The sequence below is a fragment of the Nelusetta ayraudi genome, unplaced genomic scaffold (genome assembly GCF_046127955.1).
Source record: "Nelusetta ayraudi isolate G7.1 ecotype Tasmania unplaced genomic scaffold, CSIRO-AGI_Nayr_v1 ptg000089l, whole genome shotgun sequence".
Lineage (NCBI taxonomy): Eukaryota > Metazoa > Chordata > Actinopteri > Tetraodontiformes > Monacanthidae > Nelusetta > Nelusetta ayraudi.
Window position 1 is genome coordinate 2233806 of NW_027466139.1, and position 18007 is coordinate 2251812.

Consider the following 18007-nt stretch of genomic DNA (forward strand, 5'->3'; position numbering starts at 1 on the left):
TTTGATGATGTCATCAACCAGGAAGTGAAAGCTCTGCTGTTGTGTCAGTGAACTCACGTCATCTTTGGCTTGGAAGAGATACTCATTGCCGTCAGTGATCCTGCAGATTTAAGAGTAAACAGTTAGAGCTCTGTCGCCATGGAGAGCAGCAGAACCTGGACCCACATCAGAACCTCCAGACTCACTTCAGCTTGAAGACGTGCTTCTTCTTCTTGTAGTCCAGCGCCACCTCACAGACGGCGTCCTTCAGGCTGACGGGGATCTCGCTGTGGTACGGGATCCCCTGGGTGGCGCTCTTCTGGTCCTTGTAGAAGCCCATCTCCTGCTGGTTGATCACGCAGTAGACGTTGTGCCACGACCTGGAGGAAGGAGGAAGAGCAGCAGCATTAGCACCTCCAGGAGCATCAGCACCTCCTGAAGGAGCATCAGAACCTCCTCCAGGAGCATCAGCACCTCCTGAAGGAGCATCTGAACCTCCTCCAGGAGCATCAGAACCTCCTGAAGGAGCATCATCAGCACCACTACAAGTATCAGAACCTCCTGCAGCATCTGAACTTCCTCCAGGAGCATCAGCACCTCCTGAAGGAGCATTAGAACCTCCTGCATGAGGAATCTGCAGGTGCCCTGGTGGCCAGGCCTACCTGCTGGAAGCTTTCTTGTTGTGTCCCTCCCACTCATGCTTGCGGTGCAGGAAGCCCTCCAGCTGCGAGGAGCTCGAGTCCTGCTGGGTCTTGGCGGGCAGCGTGGCCGCCTGGCTGCTGGCTTTGGCCCGGCGGGTCGACCCAGGAGAGGCTGCAGGGCTCGGTTCCTTCTCCCCGTTGACAACCTCAGCCCCATCCTCCTGTCAGGGGGAGAGAGAGAGAGAGAGAGCGAGAGAGAAAGTCAGGACAGGAAGATACTGCTCTGTGATTGGACGTTTTGGAAGCAGAGCGGCGGCGGCGGCATCATGCAGAGTCTCCAGTAAAGCTGCTGAAGGTGAAGAAGATCCAGGAGATCAAGAAGCTCCTCCTGACTTTAGAGGAGGAGCCTGGACCCAATCAATCCACCCGTCAATCCATCAGTCAATCAAACAATCAGTCAGTCCATCACTGATTATCAGAAAACACAGCAGCTCCATTGTGTGTATTTTCTTTCCCACAACACAACACACGTCATGTGACTGCTGAAGGAGAAGCTCCAGCGACCTTCTCAGGAGGTCGGAGGTCAGAGCTGATCTCCAGCTGAGGAACATCTGAGCTGATCACTGCTGCACATGCACGACCACCGCAAATCACTGCACAGAGGGTCAGGAGGCGTATGCACGCACACGCACACACTCAGGCACACACACACAGATCTCAAACAATCATCACAGTGATGTTTGGAAATCATTATTGGCCAATCAGCGTTATTAGCGTCATAATCAGGCCACGCCCACTGCAACCCGGCGCCGTTACCCTGCGGCTGGGGCTCCTCCCTCACGGAGTCCCGGCGGCCAATCCTGGAGCTGCCCATCCTTGGAGTGGGCGGGGCTAATCCAGACAAGAGCTACTGTACAGAGAAGAACTCTCGTCGGGAGGTTCTGCTGCTGTGACCCTGAGAAACCCCGCCCCTCCCCCACCACACCCCACCCACCACAGCCAGGAAGTACACTGATCCCAGACAGGAAGTGCACCGAGGGAAGAAGTAGACCCATCTGAGCTAGGAAGTAGACCCGTCCCATTCAGGAAGTAGACCCATCCCCACAACCACAAAACTGAGCAGCTGGACTCAGAACCTCACGAGTCCCTGAAAGATTCTCCAGAAAGATCAACTGGTTTTCACCACCTGGTTTGCTGGTGTCTCCCAGCAGTTACTGGTTTCAGGTTCTAATTTTAGAATTTTCTGCAGAGAAAAAAACACGATGCACCACGTTCCCATCACGGCTGTGATGAGGCTTTTTTTGATGACCGAACATGATGGACATATTTAAGCTGATGATGATGATGATGATGATGATGATGATGACGATGAGGAAACTGGTGTTTGTGGTCCAGAATGGAAATGACCTGCAGTGATGGTGAGGCATGCAACAACAACAAAAACAACAACAACAACAACAACAACAACGCAACATATGGGGTGATGCGGGTGACAAGACACAAACGTGAAAACAAGGACAGGAACCAGTGCAGGTGTGGGTGCAGCAGCAGGTGCTGACTGGGTTTATTGGGAAACCGTGTTAGTGGAGGTGATGGAGGGGGAACAAAGATACACAACACAACACAACAGAGTCACAACACAACAACAGCGGCGAGCGATGCTGCAGTGATGAGCTGCTGCTGCTGCTACACTGGGATGGAGTGACACAATCACACAAAATACTCAAATGGGAGGTTGTGGTGGTGCTGATGTGAGCGAAAGATGAAGAGGAAGTGGTGAAATGAAGGACAGGAAGTGGGAAATTTAAAACCCTTTCAACCGACTAACTTTCTAGCTTCGATGTATTTGTTGTTGTTTTTTTTGTTTTTTTTTGTAAGCACAAAATTATTTTTGAAAACATTACATTTTTTAAGCCAGTGTAATGCCAGTTAAAGTTCCGGTTTAAACCCGTTTCTACTGGTTATTCTGAATAAAATTGAATAAAATTTTAATTTCTTCATCTTTGAAAAATGGCAGAATGAAAAACGACACAATATTAACAACGACAGACAGACAGACAAACACTGCCAGAGAAACACACACCAGACCAACAGCGTGAAGCAGCTTTTGCCGCTTTATTACTATTATTATTATTATTACTATCATTAAGACTAATAGAATAATAATGAGACTTTAGTGTAACGCCTGTCGCTGTCTCTGAGCCGACAGTCGCACACTGATGAGCTGCAGCCTCACAATGAGCCGCTGCTGCTGATGGAGAGGTGAGCAGCGATAACATAGAGCAGCAGCAGCAGAGGGAGGAGAGAGAGGGCGTGGAGCTGGGCGAGAGACAGACACACACACACAGAGGGAGGAGAGAGAGAGAGAGGGAGGGAAGTGAAGAGGAGGAAGTGTCACTGTGTGTGTGTGTGTGTGTGTGTGTGTGTGTGTGTGTGTGTGTGTGTGGTCACTGAACTCTTAAATCAGCAGCATCACTGCAGCATCATCACTTCCTGATTGCTTCCAGGCTGCCTGATGTGTTCTTCTTCTACGACTACGACTACTACTGCCATCTGCTGGTGAAACTAACACATTAACTTTTTTCTCTTTTCCTCATTCTCTCAACATTGAAAGTGCCCATTAGGGCACCTCTGAATTCCTCTGTGTTTAAGTGCTGAGATGAGCAGGTCACTTGACAGCTTTATTAGCCAATCAGGGAGCTCTCAGCCCTGCTTTCATGTCTGAAAGGACGACACACACATCAAAAATAAAGAAAAGAAAAATAACGACAGAAGACTAGTAAGTGAAAAATAAAAAAAAAAATACAGACACATTGATGTTAATAAGACAGTGGGGTGGTTAGTGTGTGTGTGTGTGTGTGTGTGTGTGTGTGTCAGGGTGCGGCGGCATGGCGGCTCTGCAGGGTGTTGCTGTATCGCTGGTAGGCGGGCGAGCGGTAACTAACCCTGGGAGACTCCTGATTGGATGACAGCCCGTTCTGAGACACCGGCGCCCCCTCCCTGCAAGAAGAAGAAGAAGAACACACACACACACACACACACACACACACACACACACACACACACACACACACCGTTAGAGCGCATACACAAACATATAGCAACACACACACAATGTTCGAACACACACACACACACACACACACACACACCAAGACACACAGACACACACACACCGTTAGAACACATACACACACACACAGTAACACACACACACACACACACACACACACACACACACACACACACACACACACACACACACACACACACACACACACACACCTCTGCTGAGCAGCAGTGTCAGTGGGCGGGGCCTCAGTGGGTGGCGGCTGTCTCTTCTTCTCTTCTTCCTCTTGCGCTCTTCTCACTTCCAGCAACTCCATCTGGGCCGCAACGCAACACAACACAACAAAACAGGGGTCACATGACTTTCCCCCTTCAATCCGAGGCTGTGGCGGCAGCGGCGGCGGCGCCCCCCAGTGGGCCGAGGAGGGCGGTCCTACCGTGGTCAGCCTCTCCAGCGCGGCGAAGCGCTCCTCCCAGGTGGCAGCCGACTTCTCGAAGGCTTCGTGCCGCTTGATGAGCTTCTCCACCTCGTCCACGTTCTGACCCATCTCCCTGCTGGACAGGTAGGGCTCCTGGCCCAGCAGCCAGGCCTCGGCCACGCCTGCATCCCGGGAGAACTGGTGCACCTCCAGCACTGCAGCACACACACACACACACACACACACACACACACACACACACACGGAGACACACAAACAATAATCATCATTGACTCTTATGAAATACAGTAATTGATCAGTTTAAGTGAACATATAAATTAAAGAAAATCAAAAACAGTCATCAAATAAAAAATGAAAAGTAAATTAAAAAAAATTTAAATATTAAAATTAAGATTAAATTAACATTAAGTAAATTTAATCAAATTTTTTATGAATAAATAAAATACTCCAATATTAGTCATTTTATTTATTTTTATTTTTCAATCAAAGTCTGCTCTTTGGCGGCAGCACGTTAGGTGTGGACTATGATTGGTCGGCCTACCCAGTCTAAGCCACTCCCACCGGTCCTCCCACTTGTCAATCATGTCTTTCCTCTTGTCCGTCAACTGCAGCAACTTTTCTTTGATCTGAAAGAAACGAGACAAATCCAGACGCTTCAGATCCTTGGGCCGGTGGTGTGTTGTGTTGTGTGTTGTGCCGTGTTGTGCTGAGCATTGCTGTGCTGTGTTGTGTTGTGTTGCTAAGCGCCACCTCCTCAGCAGCGTAGTGCTTCCTGGCCAGCAGGGCCTTGCCCAGCTCAATGCAGGCGGTGAAGCTGTCGTTGCGGGCGTCGATCTCGGCCTTGATGCCCTGGTGGTTGTTCATCAGCAGCTCCACCGACGACACGTCGCTGCAGGGGAGCGAGTGAGAGAGGAGGGGTGAGCCACAATGAAGGAGAGATAGAGATAGAGGTAGAGAGAGGGAGAGGGTTCTCACCGGGGAGTCTCCTGGGCCTCGATCAGCCGGATGACGTCCTCCATCCACAGCATCAGGTCCCTCACCAGGCTGAAGAAGCGGAACTTGTCTCCAGTGTCCAGCAGCTTCAGCCGCCGGCCCTCAGCCGCCTCCAGCAGCTGCTTCCAGGCCTCCAGCACCTGGGGGGGGAGGGGGGGTCAAGGTCACAAGGTCACAACCAGAAGCAGGTCCGGACCAGGTTCATGTCACTGGTGACCTTCTGCTGATGTTCTCTCGTCGTCTATGACCTCTGTCAAAGGCCGGCTTCATTCATATTTAAAGGGCTGGCTGTCTGCTCACAAAATGAACACTAGACTGTGCGTTTGTGTGTGCGTGTTTTTGTGTGTGTGTGTGTATGTGTGTGAGTGCATGCTCAAGTTCCTAGCCGGCAGCCACCGAGCCTCAGTCAAACACACTTGAGCAAAGCTAAATAGCAGGCTAACGGCTAACAAGCAGGCTAACCGAGCCCAAGCCAACAGCGCCACCCTCGCCTACTGCTGTGCAACTCTTCAATGTTCCCACCGCTGTGTTTTTGCAAACCTGAGGGCAGGGGTGGTTTGCTTGACGTGCCTCGGCAGCCCAGGCGGGTGGAGTTTAAAGAGCTCCGAGAGCGATGTCAAGCAAAGCCCTGCGTCAGTTTTGCAAAGCCAGAGAGTCGCTCTGGTTCTGAGCTCTGCTGCTGCTACTGCTGCTGCTACTGCTGCTGCACAGAGACGACTAAAATGTTGCGGGGAACATTTTAGAGGCGGAGCCTGAGGAGCCTGCAGCCAATGGGGAGCTGACGGGTGGGGTGGGGGGTGGGGCAGTGTTGTCTCACCTCTCCCCGCCTCCTCTGGACCCGCAGGGAGGATGTGGAGGGAAACACACAGCGGACGGTCACGGTCAGAAACACAGCGGCAGGACACAACTTCCATGTCGTTCAGTACTGCACTGCCCCCTGCTGTCTCACAACGGTACTGCTGAATAAGGCTGATATTTGGTTTGTTTGCTGCACTGCTTTTTTTGACGCAACTTTCACTTTCCTGTTTTAAATTCAACCTTTGCTTCAGTGCCGCTTCAGAAAATTAAATTGTGTGTTTGCAGCACTTTTCACGCTTCACGTTTATTCATTCTTTTTATTTTTTAAAACAGGGGAGTGCGTCTGGAAAAGGGGAGGGATCAGAGTATATCCACTACAATAAACTACTACACCACTGATTCTCCCCTTTGCTGCTTTCTTGCTAAGCTAAGCTAAGCTAATTCTAAAGGCTAACGCTAACGCCCTCACTCATCCGTGGGTCTGAGATGATACTCTGACAGACTGAACTGGCCAGAAGCTCCTCCCACTCACTGCCTCCCCCTGGGTGGTGAACCCTGGTGGAGCAGCTTGCGGCCGCCTGCAGGGTCAGTGTGGAGCTGACTGCAGAACCTGAGTCCAGGTGGGTCTTCAGGTCCGCAGCAGCTCCACACAGCTCCTCCACCAGGGTCTCCAGGTCCTGTTGACCACAAGCTGCAGGACTCTCGATGGACTTAGAACCCTTCCTCCCCCTTCCTGATCGCTTTGACGTCACTTCTGCTGGTGCAGCAGCGGCATGCACGGAGTGAGCCAATCAGAGCTCTGGCTCCACCCCCACCCCCCGCTCACCTCTCCCTCTCTCTTCTGGATGTCATCGGCCTTGTCTCCGGCGTAGGCCGACTGCAGCCGCACGGCGTCCTCCTGCAGCTGCCGCACCTGCACACACACACACACACAACACACACAACACACACAACACACAGTAGAATGGCGTCAGCAGGTGTTTTTTTTGTGATTTTGATCTTTGTAGAAGCCAAACTCTCAAAGAAGAACTTTAATTTAACCTTGACCCTTGACCCCTGACCCTGGGACAGCAGGAACAAGCTGATACAGGTTTATTATTATTAATAGGGATGCACCGACACCACCTTTTTAGAGTAGAGCTTGAGTACTTGCTTTCCAGTACTCACAGATACTGATAGCGAGTACTTAATCTACTGTTGTAACGCCACAGGTAAAACACAACAGGAAACTACAGTGCAGCACAACGGTAACAATTAGAATCATAAAAACAGTAATTTCTGGAATCCAAGTATTGGCCCCTCCCCCACCCCTCATCCACCACCCTACCTGCGTGCCCAGTGCCTGGATGTCGTGCTCGAAGGCCGTGTGCATGCGCTGCAGCGTCTCCACCGTGTTGTGGTCGCGGCCGAGCTCCTCGGGCAGCTTCTTGTGTTTGTCGAGCACGCGGCCCAGCACCTCCTTGGCGTCGTGGTAGAACTTGTGCAGCTCGTAGGAGGCGGCCAGGATCTGCGTGCGCGTGTCAATGAGCTCCAGCAGGTCGGCCCAGGCCTCGTTCAGGCCGTCCTTCCACTCGGCCACCGTGGCGGCGTCGCCGTGGCCGCCGTTGATCAGCTCGTCCGCCTGACGGTTGACGGTGTCCACGCGCTCCTGGCCGATGGTGCCGGTGTCGCGGGCAAACTCCCGGAAGCGCTCCTGCAGCATCTGTACGGTGGGGAGGGGGGGGGGGGGGGGAGACGACGGCGAGCAGGAGGTGAAGTTAAGCGGGGAAGTTGGACGAATCACGACTGAAATTCCCCAATATTGTATCCTAGCAAACAGTCTCTGCGTATCTATCTACACTATCTATCCATCTATATACATGTATACATATACACACACATATTGGAGAAAGGGGTTGAGAGTTAACGAGCTATGATTCTTCTCACTCCTTTTTAAATCGGTCACTCGTTTTCTTTCATGTGTTTTATTCATTTTGCTTCCTTGAATGTTCATCTTAGTCTCCTCCCCCTCCTCACCGTGACGTGCTCGTAGTCCTGGCCCAGCTCATGGGATCCGGCCACCACCTCCCGCTCGGCGATCCACTGCTCCAGGTCGTCCACCTCGCGGTTGAGCTGGAAGAGGCGGAGCCTCTCATCCAGCTTGCCCCGCCTCTCCTCTGACAGGTCCTTCAGGCCGGCGTACAGCTTGTCCACCTGCGACTGCCGCATCCCGATTCGCTCGCTGGAGTGGGGGAAGAGGGGGGGGGGGGTGTTTAAATGTAAAAAAAAATGTTCCGTGGCTCAACATAAGGTTGAGAAACACTGATCTTAGGGAGCCGTGTGATCGAAACCAGAGGCCCCGCCCACTCACCTGTCCGGGTGGCCGGCGGCCACCAGGCCTCGGCTGGTGCTGGACAGCAGGTGGACGGTGTCGGCGTAGTCCTCCACCGCCTGCTCCAGGATCTGGTGCTTCTTCAGCATCGCCACCGAGCTCTGCTCGTCCTGAGAGGCAGGAGAGAGAGAGAGAGAGAGAGGGAGGGTGAGAGAGAGAGAGAGAGAGAGAGAGAGAGAGAGAGGAAGTTGTGATGGTGACATCCTGTCAAAGCCCCACCCCCTTTCCCCTCCCTCCACGATGCCCACGTCCAGTGTGTAATTGTTGGAGATTTTGACGACGAAACAGCGACATCAGGTGGTTACATTTTAGATTGCAGCGCTCTTTCAATCTCTCTCTCTGTGTCTCCCCATCCTGAGCTTACCAGTGAGCTACGGTGGCCTGCGCACCCAAATGTGGATACCTCGTCCACCTTCATCATGGTTGGTTTATTTGAAGATGCAAGCATTCACCCAAAATACAAAATGCGTTGTCAGGCGAGCTGGGTTGTCCATGCTGCAGACTTAAAATATATGGTGGTGCAAGATGATCGCTAATTCTTCATTATACACAATGCATTTATGGGCAGCATATTAAACTTTTACCCATATAAAAATCATAAACCAAGTCAAATATGACACACCGGACCTTTACAGGTCGACTGCCTGAAGGCAGAGCAGCTGAGAGGTAAAACCCCAGGAGCAGGAAGTGACCCGGAGAGAAAAAACAGGAAGTGACACCAGCCGTGACCGTCGAGGGTGTTTCACCGAAATCAAAATCGAAAACAGTTGAGTTGAAACAAACTGCTGCTCCCACAGACATGACTGTTGTTGCTACTGATTGGAGTAAAAACTAATTAGAATTTGAATTATTTATTTTATTTATAAAATTGATTTACTTTTTATGTTTTATTTATTTCCTTTATAATTTTAATTTCAATACATTATTTTAAATCAAATTATTTTTAAATTTTTATTCATTCACTTTAATTTATTTGACTATGTTACTTTGGAATTGTAATAAATTTAAATGATTTTAGTTTTTTATTTATATTGTTATTTCATTTTTATTTATTCATTTTGATGTCTGGTGGACTCTAATTCATTGATTTCACCTTGGCCTTCTCCTCTGACATCATGTAGAGCTCCTGCTCGCTCATCCAAGCCTCGGCTTCCGCCGCGTCAAAGTAGTACTGCTGGGCCTCATGAGCCTCACCCAACCGGGTGTGACGCTTCTCCGTCTCCTCCTGGATGCGCTGCCACAGCGCCTGCAGCTCCGCCAGCCGCTCCCGGATGGGCGCCGCCGCCGCCGTCTCGTCGGCGCCCAGCAGGTGGTGACTGCGCTCGAAGATGTCGTCATAGCGCGGCTGGTGGCCTTGGACCTCCTTCTGCAGGGTCTGAGAAAGGGGTGGGTGGGGGGGAGGTGGTCAGAGCCAGGTCACATGACCAACCGAGGTGTGGGTAGGGGAGTGGGGGGGCGCATGTTGAGGGGCGGAGCTCTGCTCACCTGGTTCTTCTTGATGAGCAGCTGCACCGTCTGCAGGTTGTGGCCGTGGTCGGTGGAGGTGGCCAGAGGAAGCCGCTCCTCCACCCACAGCTGAGGGGGCGAGCGAGAGAGAGGGAGAGAGAGAGAGAGGTTGAGCAGAGCTGGCAGCCACTGAAGTTCCATTTCAGCATCGTCATCATTACAATATCATCACATCTACAGCTCTAAGTCAGTGTCTTTGAAGCTCCACAGCATTTAGCTCTTTATTGAAATAACTCTGAAAAAATAATACAACTTAATTATGATTCACTTACTATTAATGTCATTTCTTCATGTTCGGCGGGCCGGATTAATAACCTTAACGGGCCCCATATGGCCCCCACGCCGTACTTTGCCCATGCCTGTGCTCAAGTCTAACGTTCATGCTAACGCTAGCCACAACAACAACAACGAGGTGCTCCTCTTTGAAGCCCAGTCTTACTTCCTGTCCTGCCACGCCCCCAAACCCTCCCAGCTGAACCACGACCACCGCCACACACACACACACACACACACAAACACACACTCACAATTTCGTCTTCCACGTCGCGGTTGAACTGGTGGATCTCTCTGGATGCCATCAGCTTCTCCCGCCGCGTCTGCAGCGGCGCCTGCAGCCCGGTGAACTTCCTCTCCACCGTGACGCGCTGGCCGTCCACTTCCTCCGAGCCCTTCCCCTCCTGGCTGAGCGCCTGCGACTGGCCCTGCAGCTCCTCCACCTCCTTCTGACGCACCTCCACCTGGCTCTCCAGCATCTGTGGCAGCAGCAGAGCAGAGCAGCGGGCATCAGCGGCAGGGAAGCGGGGCGAAAAGGCTTAAACGGATTATTTTTTTTGTCGTTAAACTTCAACTTGTGAAGAGATTTTAACTTCCAGTTTTTGAAGATTGAAAATGTTTACCATACCAACACACACAAAATAAATCTCACTGCAGAGACATAAGAAAGGTTATGTAAGAGCAGGGCGTGTGTGTGTGTGTGTGTGCGTGTGTGTGTGTGTGTGTGTGTGTGTGCAGCTGAATTATGTAAAGGCTCCCCCTGAACTGCAGAATGTTTCACTCCATAGATTTTGTGAATGTTGGAGCTCTGATCTGAGGAACCGACAGGAAGTGATGACACACATCATCGGCCGAGTCGGTCAGTTGTGGCGGGATAGCAAAGCTCAGTGCTTGAGTGAGTTCCTCTAATAAAGATCACCGCTGGTTCCCCTGGAGGTTCTCCTCCTGCCTCTTCTCACCTGCTGCTTCTTCAGCAGGATGTTGACGGACGTCAGGTCCTTGCCGTAGTCGTCGGACTGCAGCTGGCCCTCAAGACCATTCAGCCACTTGTCCAGGTCGGCGCAGCTCTGCGTGAAGAGCTCCGCCTTGTTGGCGTCGAACAGACACTTGGCCTTGGTCTGGGTGGTGGACTCCAGATCCTGCCACATGGCCGTCAGCGAGGCCAGCTTCTCCTTCACCATGGCCTCCGTCTCAGGCTTCTCCGCCATCAGCGCCTGGCCGTCCTGGAGGAGGAGCAAGTGCAAGGTTGAGAGGGGGCAGAGCCATAGAACCTGGAGGTCCTGCAGCTCCAGGAGCTCCTGCAGCTCCAGGGTCTCCTAGTCCCACCTTGTCGATCTTGTCCAGCCACTCCTTGTTGGACTGCAGCTCGGCCATGAAGGCCTGGTGCTTCAGCCACTTGCTGTGGAGGTTCCGGGCCTCGTCGTAGGACATGTCCTGGGCCGTCAGCATCTTCTCGTTGATCCACAGGGACAGCTGGAGACCAGAGGGGAGAATAGCGTTGAGGAACCTGCAGGAGCAGCCCCAGAGCTTATTGCTCCTCCTGGACCACTCACCTCCTGACAGTCCTGCAGGAACTTCTGCAGGTCTCTGTTGTCCTTCAGCCTGGCCAGCAGCTCGCTGGCGGCCGCTCGGTTCTTCTTGTGTCTGCGGGGCAACAAAGTTGAGATGTTTTAACCTGCAGCAGCGAGTGGAAAACCACAGACGCACAGAGGAGCAGCTGGTCCCACCTCTGGTCAATGGAGTCCACCTTCTCCTGGATGCGCTCGCTGTTGACGTTGCCATCGGCGACCAGGCGGTGGCCGGCGTCCACCACGCCGCTGATCTTCTCCTCGCTGGCGTCCATGGTGGTCATGAAGTCCTCCTGCTTCTTGATGGCGGCCTCGGCGGCCTCCAGGGTGGCCGGCATCTCTGTGTGGGCCAGCACGTACTCCTGACACACACACACACACACACACAAACACACACACACACACACACAAACACACACACACACACACACACACACACACAGACAGTATCAGGACCAGCCACTGGGGGGGCGGCGCCTGCTCACAAAAAACAGCTGATCTAAGCTAAGGCTAGCAGCAGGTGTGAGGCAGGTAGAGAGTTTGGCAGTTCCAGTTAGCATGAGGCTAACTGACGGTCACTTGCAAAATTCATACTCATGAAAACACATGTAGACATTTTTTCCTGGTGTAATTTGGGTTTCCCACCACTAGGGGGCAGTGTCGCACCATCAGGAAACTCTACTGGGATTCCTGGATGCTATTGCTCTCATCTTTATTTAGAGCACAGGTGTCAAACTCTGGCCCACGGACCAAGTTTGGCCCGCAGTGAGAACTAGAGCTGCTGGCCTGCACATGCAGCGCTAAGACTACAAATCCCAGAATGCTCTGCTCAATCAGAACAGGACGTTCAGTGAAGGATATTATAATGACTTAATGGGGTTTATAGTTATGATTTCATTTTGTAATGCATTATCAGCCAGGATTTTTATTGACATTTTATTCATTTTGATGATTTTTTTTATTTGAAATTAAATTTTTGCATGTGTGCAATATCAAGTTATTTATTGCACAGTATTAAGCTTTGCTTGTTCCATATTCAGGTTGAAGCAAAACTCAATTGGCTCCATATGAAAAGGGTCAATGTTGGCCCAAGACTTTGTCCAAGTTTTGTATTTGGCTCCACCGTGTGTTTGAATTAAACAGCCCGGGTTTAAAGGAACCCCTGCCCCTCAGCCGACCTCTGACCCCAGTAAACCCTCCCCGCCCCCCAGCTCACCTGGTTGTTGAGGAAGGCCTCGGCCTGCTTGGTGTCCCTCAGGAAGATCTGGTAGGCGTGGCACTGCGACAGCAGGCTCTGCCGGTTCTCCCACATCTTGTGCAGCTCGTTCCAGCCCGTGTCGAGCGCCTGCAGCCGCTGGCGCAGGAACATGTGCTGCGCGTCCGTCTGGCCCTGCGTCACCATCTCGCCCATGTCGCGCATCTTCTGGTAGTCCTCCTCGTAGTTGCGCACCTCGTTGCGGATGCCCTCGTGCTGCGCCAGCAGCTTCTCGGCCTCGGCCAGCGTGTTGGCCACGTCTTCCGAGGCCACGGCCGTCTGCGTGCGCGACAGCCACGACTGGAAGTCGTCCAGCTCGCGCAGGAACTGCTGCAGCTTGCTGGCCTCACCCAGAGACTCCTCGCGGTTCTTCATGGTCTCCTGCAGGGGGAGGCGGAGTGCAGAGCGGGTGAGTGGGGCGAGCCGGTGGTCGCGGACAATGCGGGACCTTTTCCAGTGGTTATAACGGCGCGGAGCTGTGGATCACGTGGAGACTTGGTTTCACCCACCTTCATCTCGTCCCAGACGGCGGTGATCTCGGCCAGGCGCCCCTTCATGGCGTCCGACTGCTCCGGGTGCTCGGCGGCCAGACGCTCCGCCTCCTTGGCCAGGTCGCCCAGCTTGTCCTCGATGGCGGCCAGGTCGCGCTCCATCCCCGTCAGTTTCCTCTGCAGCGCCATGACGCCGGCCAGGTCGTTGCCCAGCTCCTGGGTCGACTCGATGACCTGCACACACAGCACAACCGTCAGAGCTCCACAGCTTCTCCCAGGAGGCTTTGAGGAAGTGAAGACAGGAAGTTTCAAACAGGAAGCGCTTGAAATGTCTCCGGGTTCTTAAGAGAAGAGAGTGAGAAGAAGACGCTTCCTGCTGGACTTCCTGCTGGACTTCCTGCTGGACCGTCCAGAGGAAGAGAAACTGTGATAATGATGATCTCCAGTCGGTACCTTGGTCTTCTCTTTGATCCAGGACTTGGTCTCATTACACTCTAGGTGGTAGTTTTGGACACCCAGGGCAGAGTTCAGAGCGTCTTTCTTCTGGTCCACCAGGTCCCTGAACTGGCTCCACCTGGGCAGAAGGACAACAGAGTCACCACAGGAACCAGAGGAACAATAGGAATCTGATGAACTACAGGAACTGCAGGAAACAGCGGAACCAGAGGAACTATAGAACCCAGAAGAACTAGAGGAAGTGCTCTAACCTGGTGTTGAGTTTGTCCTGCCGGGCCTTGATCTCCTTCTCACTGGGGTGGCCGCTGTGGATGAGCTGCCGGGACACCTGGTTGACCACAGCCACTCTGGAGGCCTGGCTGTTCATCTCTGGCTCCAGGCTCTCGAACCTGCAGGACGGGACGGACGAGGCATCGGACGGTGTGAAGGTGTGGAGCGGCGGTGCCACCACATGGCGGAGATCTTCCAGAGGCTCTTGCTCACCGGTGCTGCACCACCTCCAGGTCCTCCAGCTTCTCGGGGATGTCGGTGCTGTTGAGCCACTGCTCCTTCTCATCGATCCAGGCCTCGCAGGCGTTGGCCTCACTGAACATCTTGTAGAGGGCCAAGGCGTCCTGCAGCGCCTGCTTCCTCAGCCGGGTCAGCTCCACCACCTCCCGGTAGCGCTCCTCGATCCCAGCCAGGCGGCTCCGCACCTGCACCAGCCAGTCACTGTCAGTGTGGCTGGCTGACTTTCAGTTTTTTATTTATCATTTATTTATTTGACTTCATTTCATTTTTTGTTTTTTTGTTAATGTATATCCATATATGTTTATATATGTATATATACCTATACATACATACATACTGTACATGTACCTGCATACATACATATATATATACACTTATACATAAATACATATACAGTGTGTGTCAGTGTGTGTGTCACTCTGCGTCACCTCCTCCGACTCAGCCTTCTCCTGCGGCAGCGTGCGGGCCTGCTCGTGCAGGGCCTCCACCACCGGCCGGTAGCTGCCGATCTCCTCAGCCACGTCCTTGTGCTTCTTGACCAGGGCCTGCGTGGAGAACTCGTCGTGGCCCACGTCCACGCTGGAGACGATCCGCAGCACGTCCAGCATCCACGTGTCCATGTCGTCGGCATCCGCCTGGAGAACATTGACGCGGAACACTGAGGAACACTGAGGTGGCTGGTGGGGATGTTCTGCTTGGAGGTGGGAGGGGGTGGAGGAGGAAAAGGTGGTTGAGGTTCTCCTACCTGGAACTGGTGCAGGTTGCAGGCCTCCTGAAGAGCCGCCTTTCGGACAGCTGATAGACGCTCCAGAGACGCCCACTGCTCCTGGAGGAGGAGGAAGAAGAGGAAGAGAAGGGAAGAAGAGGAGGAGGACAGGGAGGGAGAGGAATAGCAGTAGAAGAAAGAGGAGAAGAAGGAGGAAGAGATGAGGAGGAGGGACAGGAAGAGGTGATGGGAGGGGGAGAAGAGGAGGAGGAGAAAGAGGAAGAGGAAGAAGAAGAAGAGCAGGAGGTGGAGGAGGAGGACGAGGAGGAAGGAGAAGAAGGAGGGTTAGATCGTTTCCCAAAGATCCACCATCTTTGACCCTCAGCAGAAGCTGCAGAAGCACCTGGATGTCCTGGATTCGTTCTTTGATCTTCTCTGCACCAAAGTGGTTGTCGGCCACAAGCTCCTCCCCCTGCTTGATGGTCTGCTGCAGGTGGGCCGACCTGCCACTCATCTCGTCCTCCAGGGCCTTGTGCTGACTCAGCAGGCGCAGCGCCCCCGTCAGGTCCTTACCCAGATCCTCTGAGGAGAAGATCTGCTCCTTCTCCCTGATCCAGCCCTCCTGCTCACACACAGCACAACACCACCTTCAGGTCAGGTGACTTCAGGGAGGTGAGGGGGTGGAGGTCAGGAGGTCAGGACGCACCTCCTCAGCCATCTCCCAGAAGAACTTCCAGAGGCGCCGAGACTCCTCCAGCCGAGCTCGCCGCTCGGCCGCCAGCTGGCTGAGCTCCTGGTAGCAGAAGTCCATGTGAGCCACTCGGTCCCGGATCACCTGGGGGTCACATGGCTTGTAACCTGGTGGGGCGGGGGGAGGAAGAGAGAAAACAAGGTGAAGAGGATGGAAAGGAAACAAGGAGGAGGATGAAAGGAAACAGGGTGAAGAAAGAGACAGGAAGAGAGAGAGAGAGAGAGAGAGAAGGGAGAGCGGCAGCTCCAGCAGTAGCCCCGCCCTGCTCCCCCACACACCCACTCACCCTCCTCGTCGATGGCGAACTTCTGGGCGTTGCGGTTGACGTTGCGGACGCGGTCGGCCTGGACGGCAATGTCGCCCTCCACCAGGGCGTGTTTCTGCAGCAGGTCCTCCACCCCCAGCAGGTGCTTCCCGTAGTCCTGGGAGAGCAGCAGCATCTGCAGCGGGGGGGGGGGTCAGTCAGCCAATCAAAAGCCTCACCCCCCAATTCACACCAAAGCGTCTGCATCGTGGCTGTTCCCACCACCAGGGGGCAGCAAGAGCGCATTTCAGAAGAGTCCCAGAAGCCAGGAACTGTGTCGTGTTGGAAAAATACTACAGCTGTTTGATTTTTCACGCTTCAAGTGTGGCGACCGAGTCAATAGCAGCCGGGAAGGAATTGTTCAGGCAGGAAGTATCTATCTATCAAGTATCTATCTAGTATCTATCCATCTATCTATCTAGTATCTATCTATCTATCTAGTATCTATCTATCTATCTAGTATTTATCTATCTATCCATCTATCTAGTATCTATCTAGTATCTATCTATCTATCTAGTATTTATCTATCTATCTAGTATCTATCTATGTAGTATCTGGTTGATTTTCATAATTTACTGTGTGGCTGCATTCAATTTTTATATGTGCTGCTGTATTTTACTGTGAAACCTCAACGTGACGTATTGGTTTTAACACAGCCGTTTTCACTTTAACTAAGATGAACAAAATGCAGGTAAACAGTTTGTTTTGTTTCGCTGTTGTTTTCTTTGAATGCACACTGGGTTGTCGCGTTTATTGAAGGCGAAGGCGTCAGTGGCGCTCGCCCACCTTCATCTCGTCCATCCAGTCCATGATGTAGAGCATCTCCTGGAAGACCCTCTGCAGGCCCAGGTTCATCTCCAGCCGCAGGCGCCGGGCCTTCTGCAGCTCCAGCAGATACTCCCACAGCCGCAGCACGTTGTCCTTCCTCGCCGTCACACGCTTGATGTCGTGGTAGTGCTCCGCCTCCAGCTCTCTGGCCACCGCCACCACCGCCTAGAGAGGGGATGCAGGGGAGGAGCAGGAGGAGGAGGAGGAAGAGGAGAACGGTTACTGTTGAAATTTAAATCAGATGGCTGCAAATGAAAAAGAGCCATACTATTTCTATTGAGATTTCATTTTAATGAATGTTTTTTTTTTTTTTTATTCTCAAAATTTGATTTTGTATGTGTGCAATATGAAGTTATTTGTATAGTATTAAGGTTTGCTTGTTACATATTCAGTGTTGAAGCAAAACTTGTTTGGGTCAATATAAAAAGGTTCACTGTTCTATCTGTAGGAAGGCTTTTCCAGTGGGCGTGACCAATGAGGGGTGTGGCCAGTGGGCGTGACCAGCTCACCTGGACTCGTTCCTCGTACGCCGCAATGTCAGTTTCTATGGCCTCGTGTTTCTTGGTGGCTGCTTCCACCGCCTGGAGGTCGAAGCCAAAGTTGTCCTGCAGGGAGAGGAGAGGGTGAGAGGAGGGAAGGAAAGGAAGCAAGGAGAGGAGGAGAGAAAGAAACAGGGTGAGGAGGAGGTCCGGCAGGAAGTGATGCGAGGAGGTGCAGGGGATGGAGAAGGTGCAAGAGGTAGAAGAGGTGTAGGATGTGCAGGAGGTGCAGCAGGAGGTCCCTCTCACCTGCGACACCAGCCGCTGGTTCTCGCTCAGCCACGTCTCCCTCATGGCGGCCTTGCGGTCGAAGCGTCTGGCCAGCTGCTCCAACTTCTCCTGGCGAATCAGCTCCGTCCTCAGAGCCAGCTCCCTCTCATGCTCCGCCTTCTCCAGACGCTCCCACGCCTGCAGGAGACACACACACACATGCGCACACGCACACGCGCACACACACAGGGCCGGTGAGCTGAGACGGCGAGGTTATTGAAGGGCATGGTGATGACATCACGGGCCTGGTTGTCATGTG

General features: G+C 52.8%; 1 protein-coding gene across 2 annotated transcripts in view; it reads right to left on the bottom strand.

Annotated features, from left to right (window-relative positions):
* The window catches only part of LOC142901642 (spectrin beta chain, non-erythrocytic 1-like), a 45806-nt gene that overhangs the window by 2032 nt on the left and 25767 nt on the right, over positions 1-18007 (bottom strand). For both annotated transcript variants that reach the window (XM_076046224.1, XM_076046223.1), the window contains 33 exons: positions 17728-17886; positions 17449-17544; positions 16898-17104; positions 16094-16247; positions 15763-15914; positions 15460-15678; positions 15096-15176; positions 14779-14985; positions 14324-14535; positions 14092-14229; positions 13838-13958; positions 13403-13618; positions 12855-13274; positions 11798-12000; positions 11624-11714; positions 11397-11543; positions 11030-11293; positions 10325-10549; positions 9777-9866; positions 9385-9666; positions 8271-8401; positions 7937-8141; positions 7248-7622; positions 6747-6833; positions 5105-5262; positions 4880-5018; positions 4671-4755; positions 4127-4323; positions 3906-4006; positions 3566-3620; positions 642-841; positions 186-359; positions 58-100 (listed from right to left, as the gene is read on the bottom strand). In XM_076046224.1, coding sequence (XP_075902339.1) covers positions 58-100; positions 186-359; positions 642-841; positions 3566-3620; positions 3906-4006; positions 4127-4323; positions 4671-4755; positions 4880-5018; positions 5105-5262; positions 6747-6833; positions 7248-7622; positions 7937-8141; positions 8271-8401; positions 9385-9666; positions 9777-9866; positions 10325-10549; positions 11030-11293; positions 11397-11543; positions 11624-11714; positions 11798-12000; positions 12855-13274; positions 13403-13618; positions 13838-13958; positions 14092-14229; positions 14324-14535; positions 14779-14985; positions 15096-15176; positions 15460-15678; positions 15763-15914; positions 16094-16247; positions 16898-17104; positions 17449-17544; positions 17728-17886 — 5634 coding nt within the window. The remainder of the gene's footprint in view (positions 1-57; positions 101-185; positions 360-641; positions 842-3565; positions 3621-3905; positions 4007-4126; positions 4324-4670; positions 4756-4879; positions 5019-5104; positions 5263-6746; positions 6834-7247; positions 7623-7936; positions 8142-8270; positions 8402-9384; positions 9667-9776; positions 9867-10324; positions 10550-11029; positions 11294-11396; positions 11544-11623; positions 11715-11797; positions 12001-12854; positions 13275-13402; positions 13619-13837; positions 13959-14091; positions 14230-14323; positions 14536-14778; positions 14986-15095; positions 15177-15459; positions 15679-15762; positions 15915-16093; positions 16248-16897; positions 17105-17448; positions 17545-17727; positions 17887-18007) is intronic.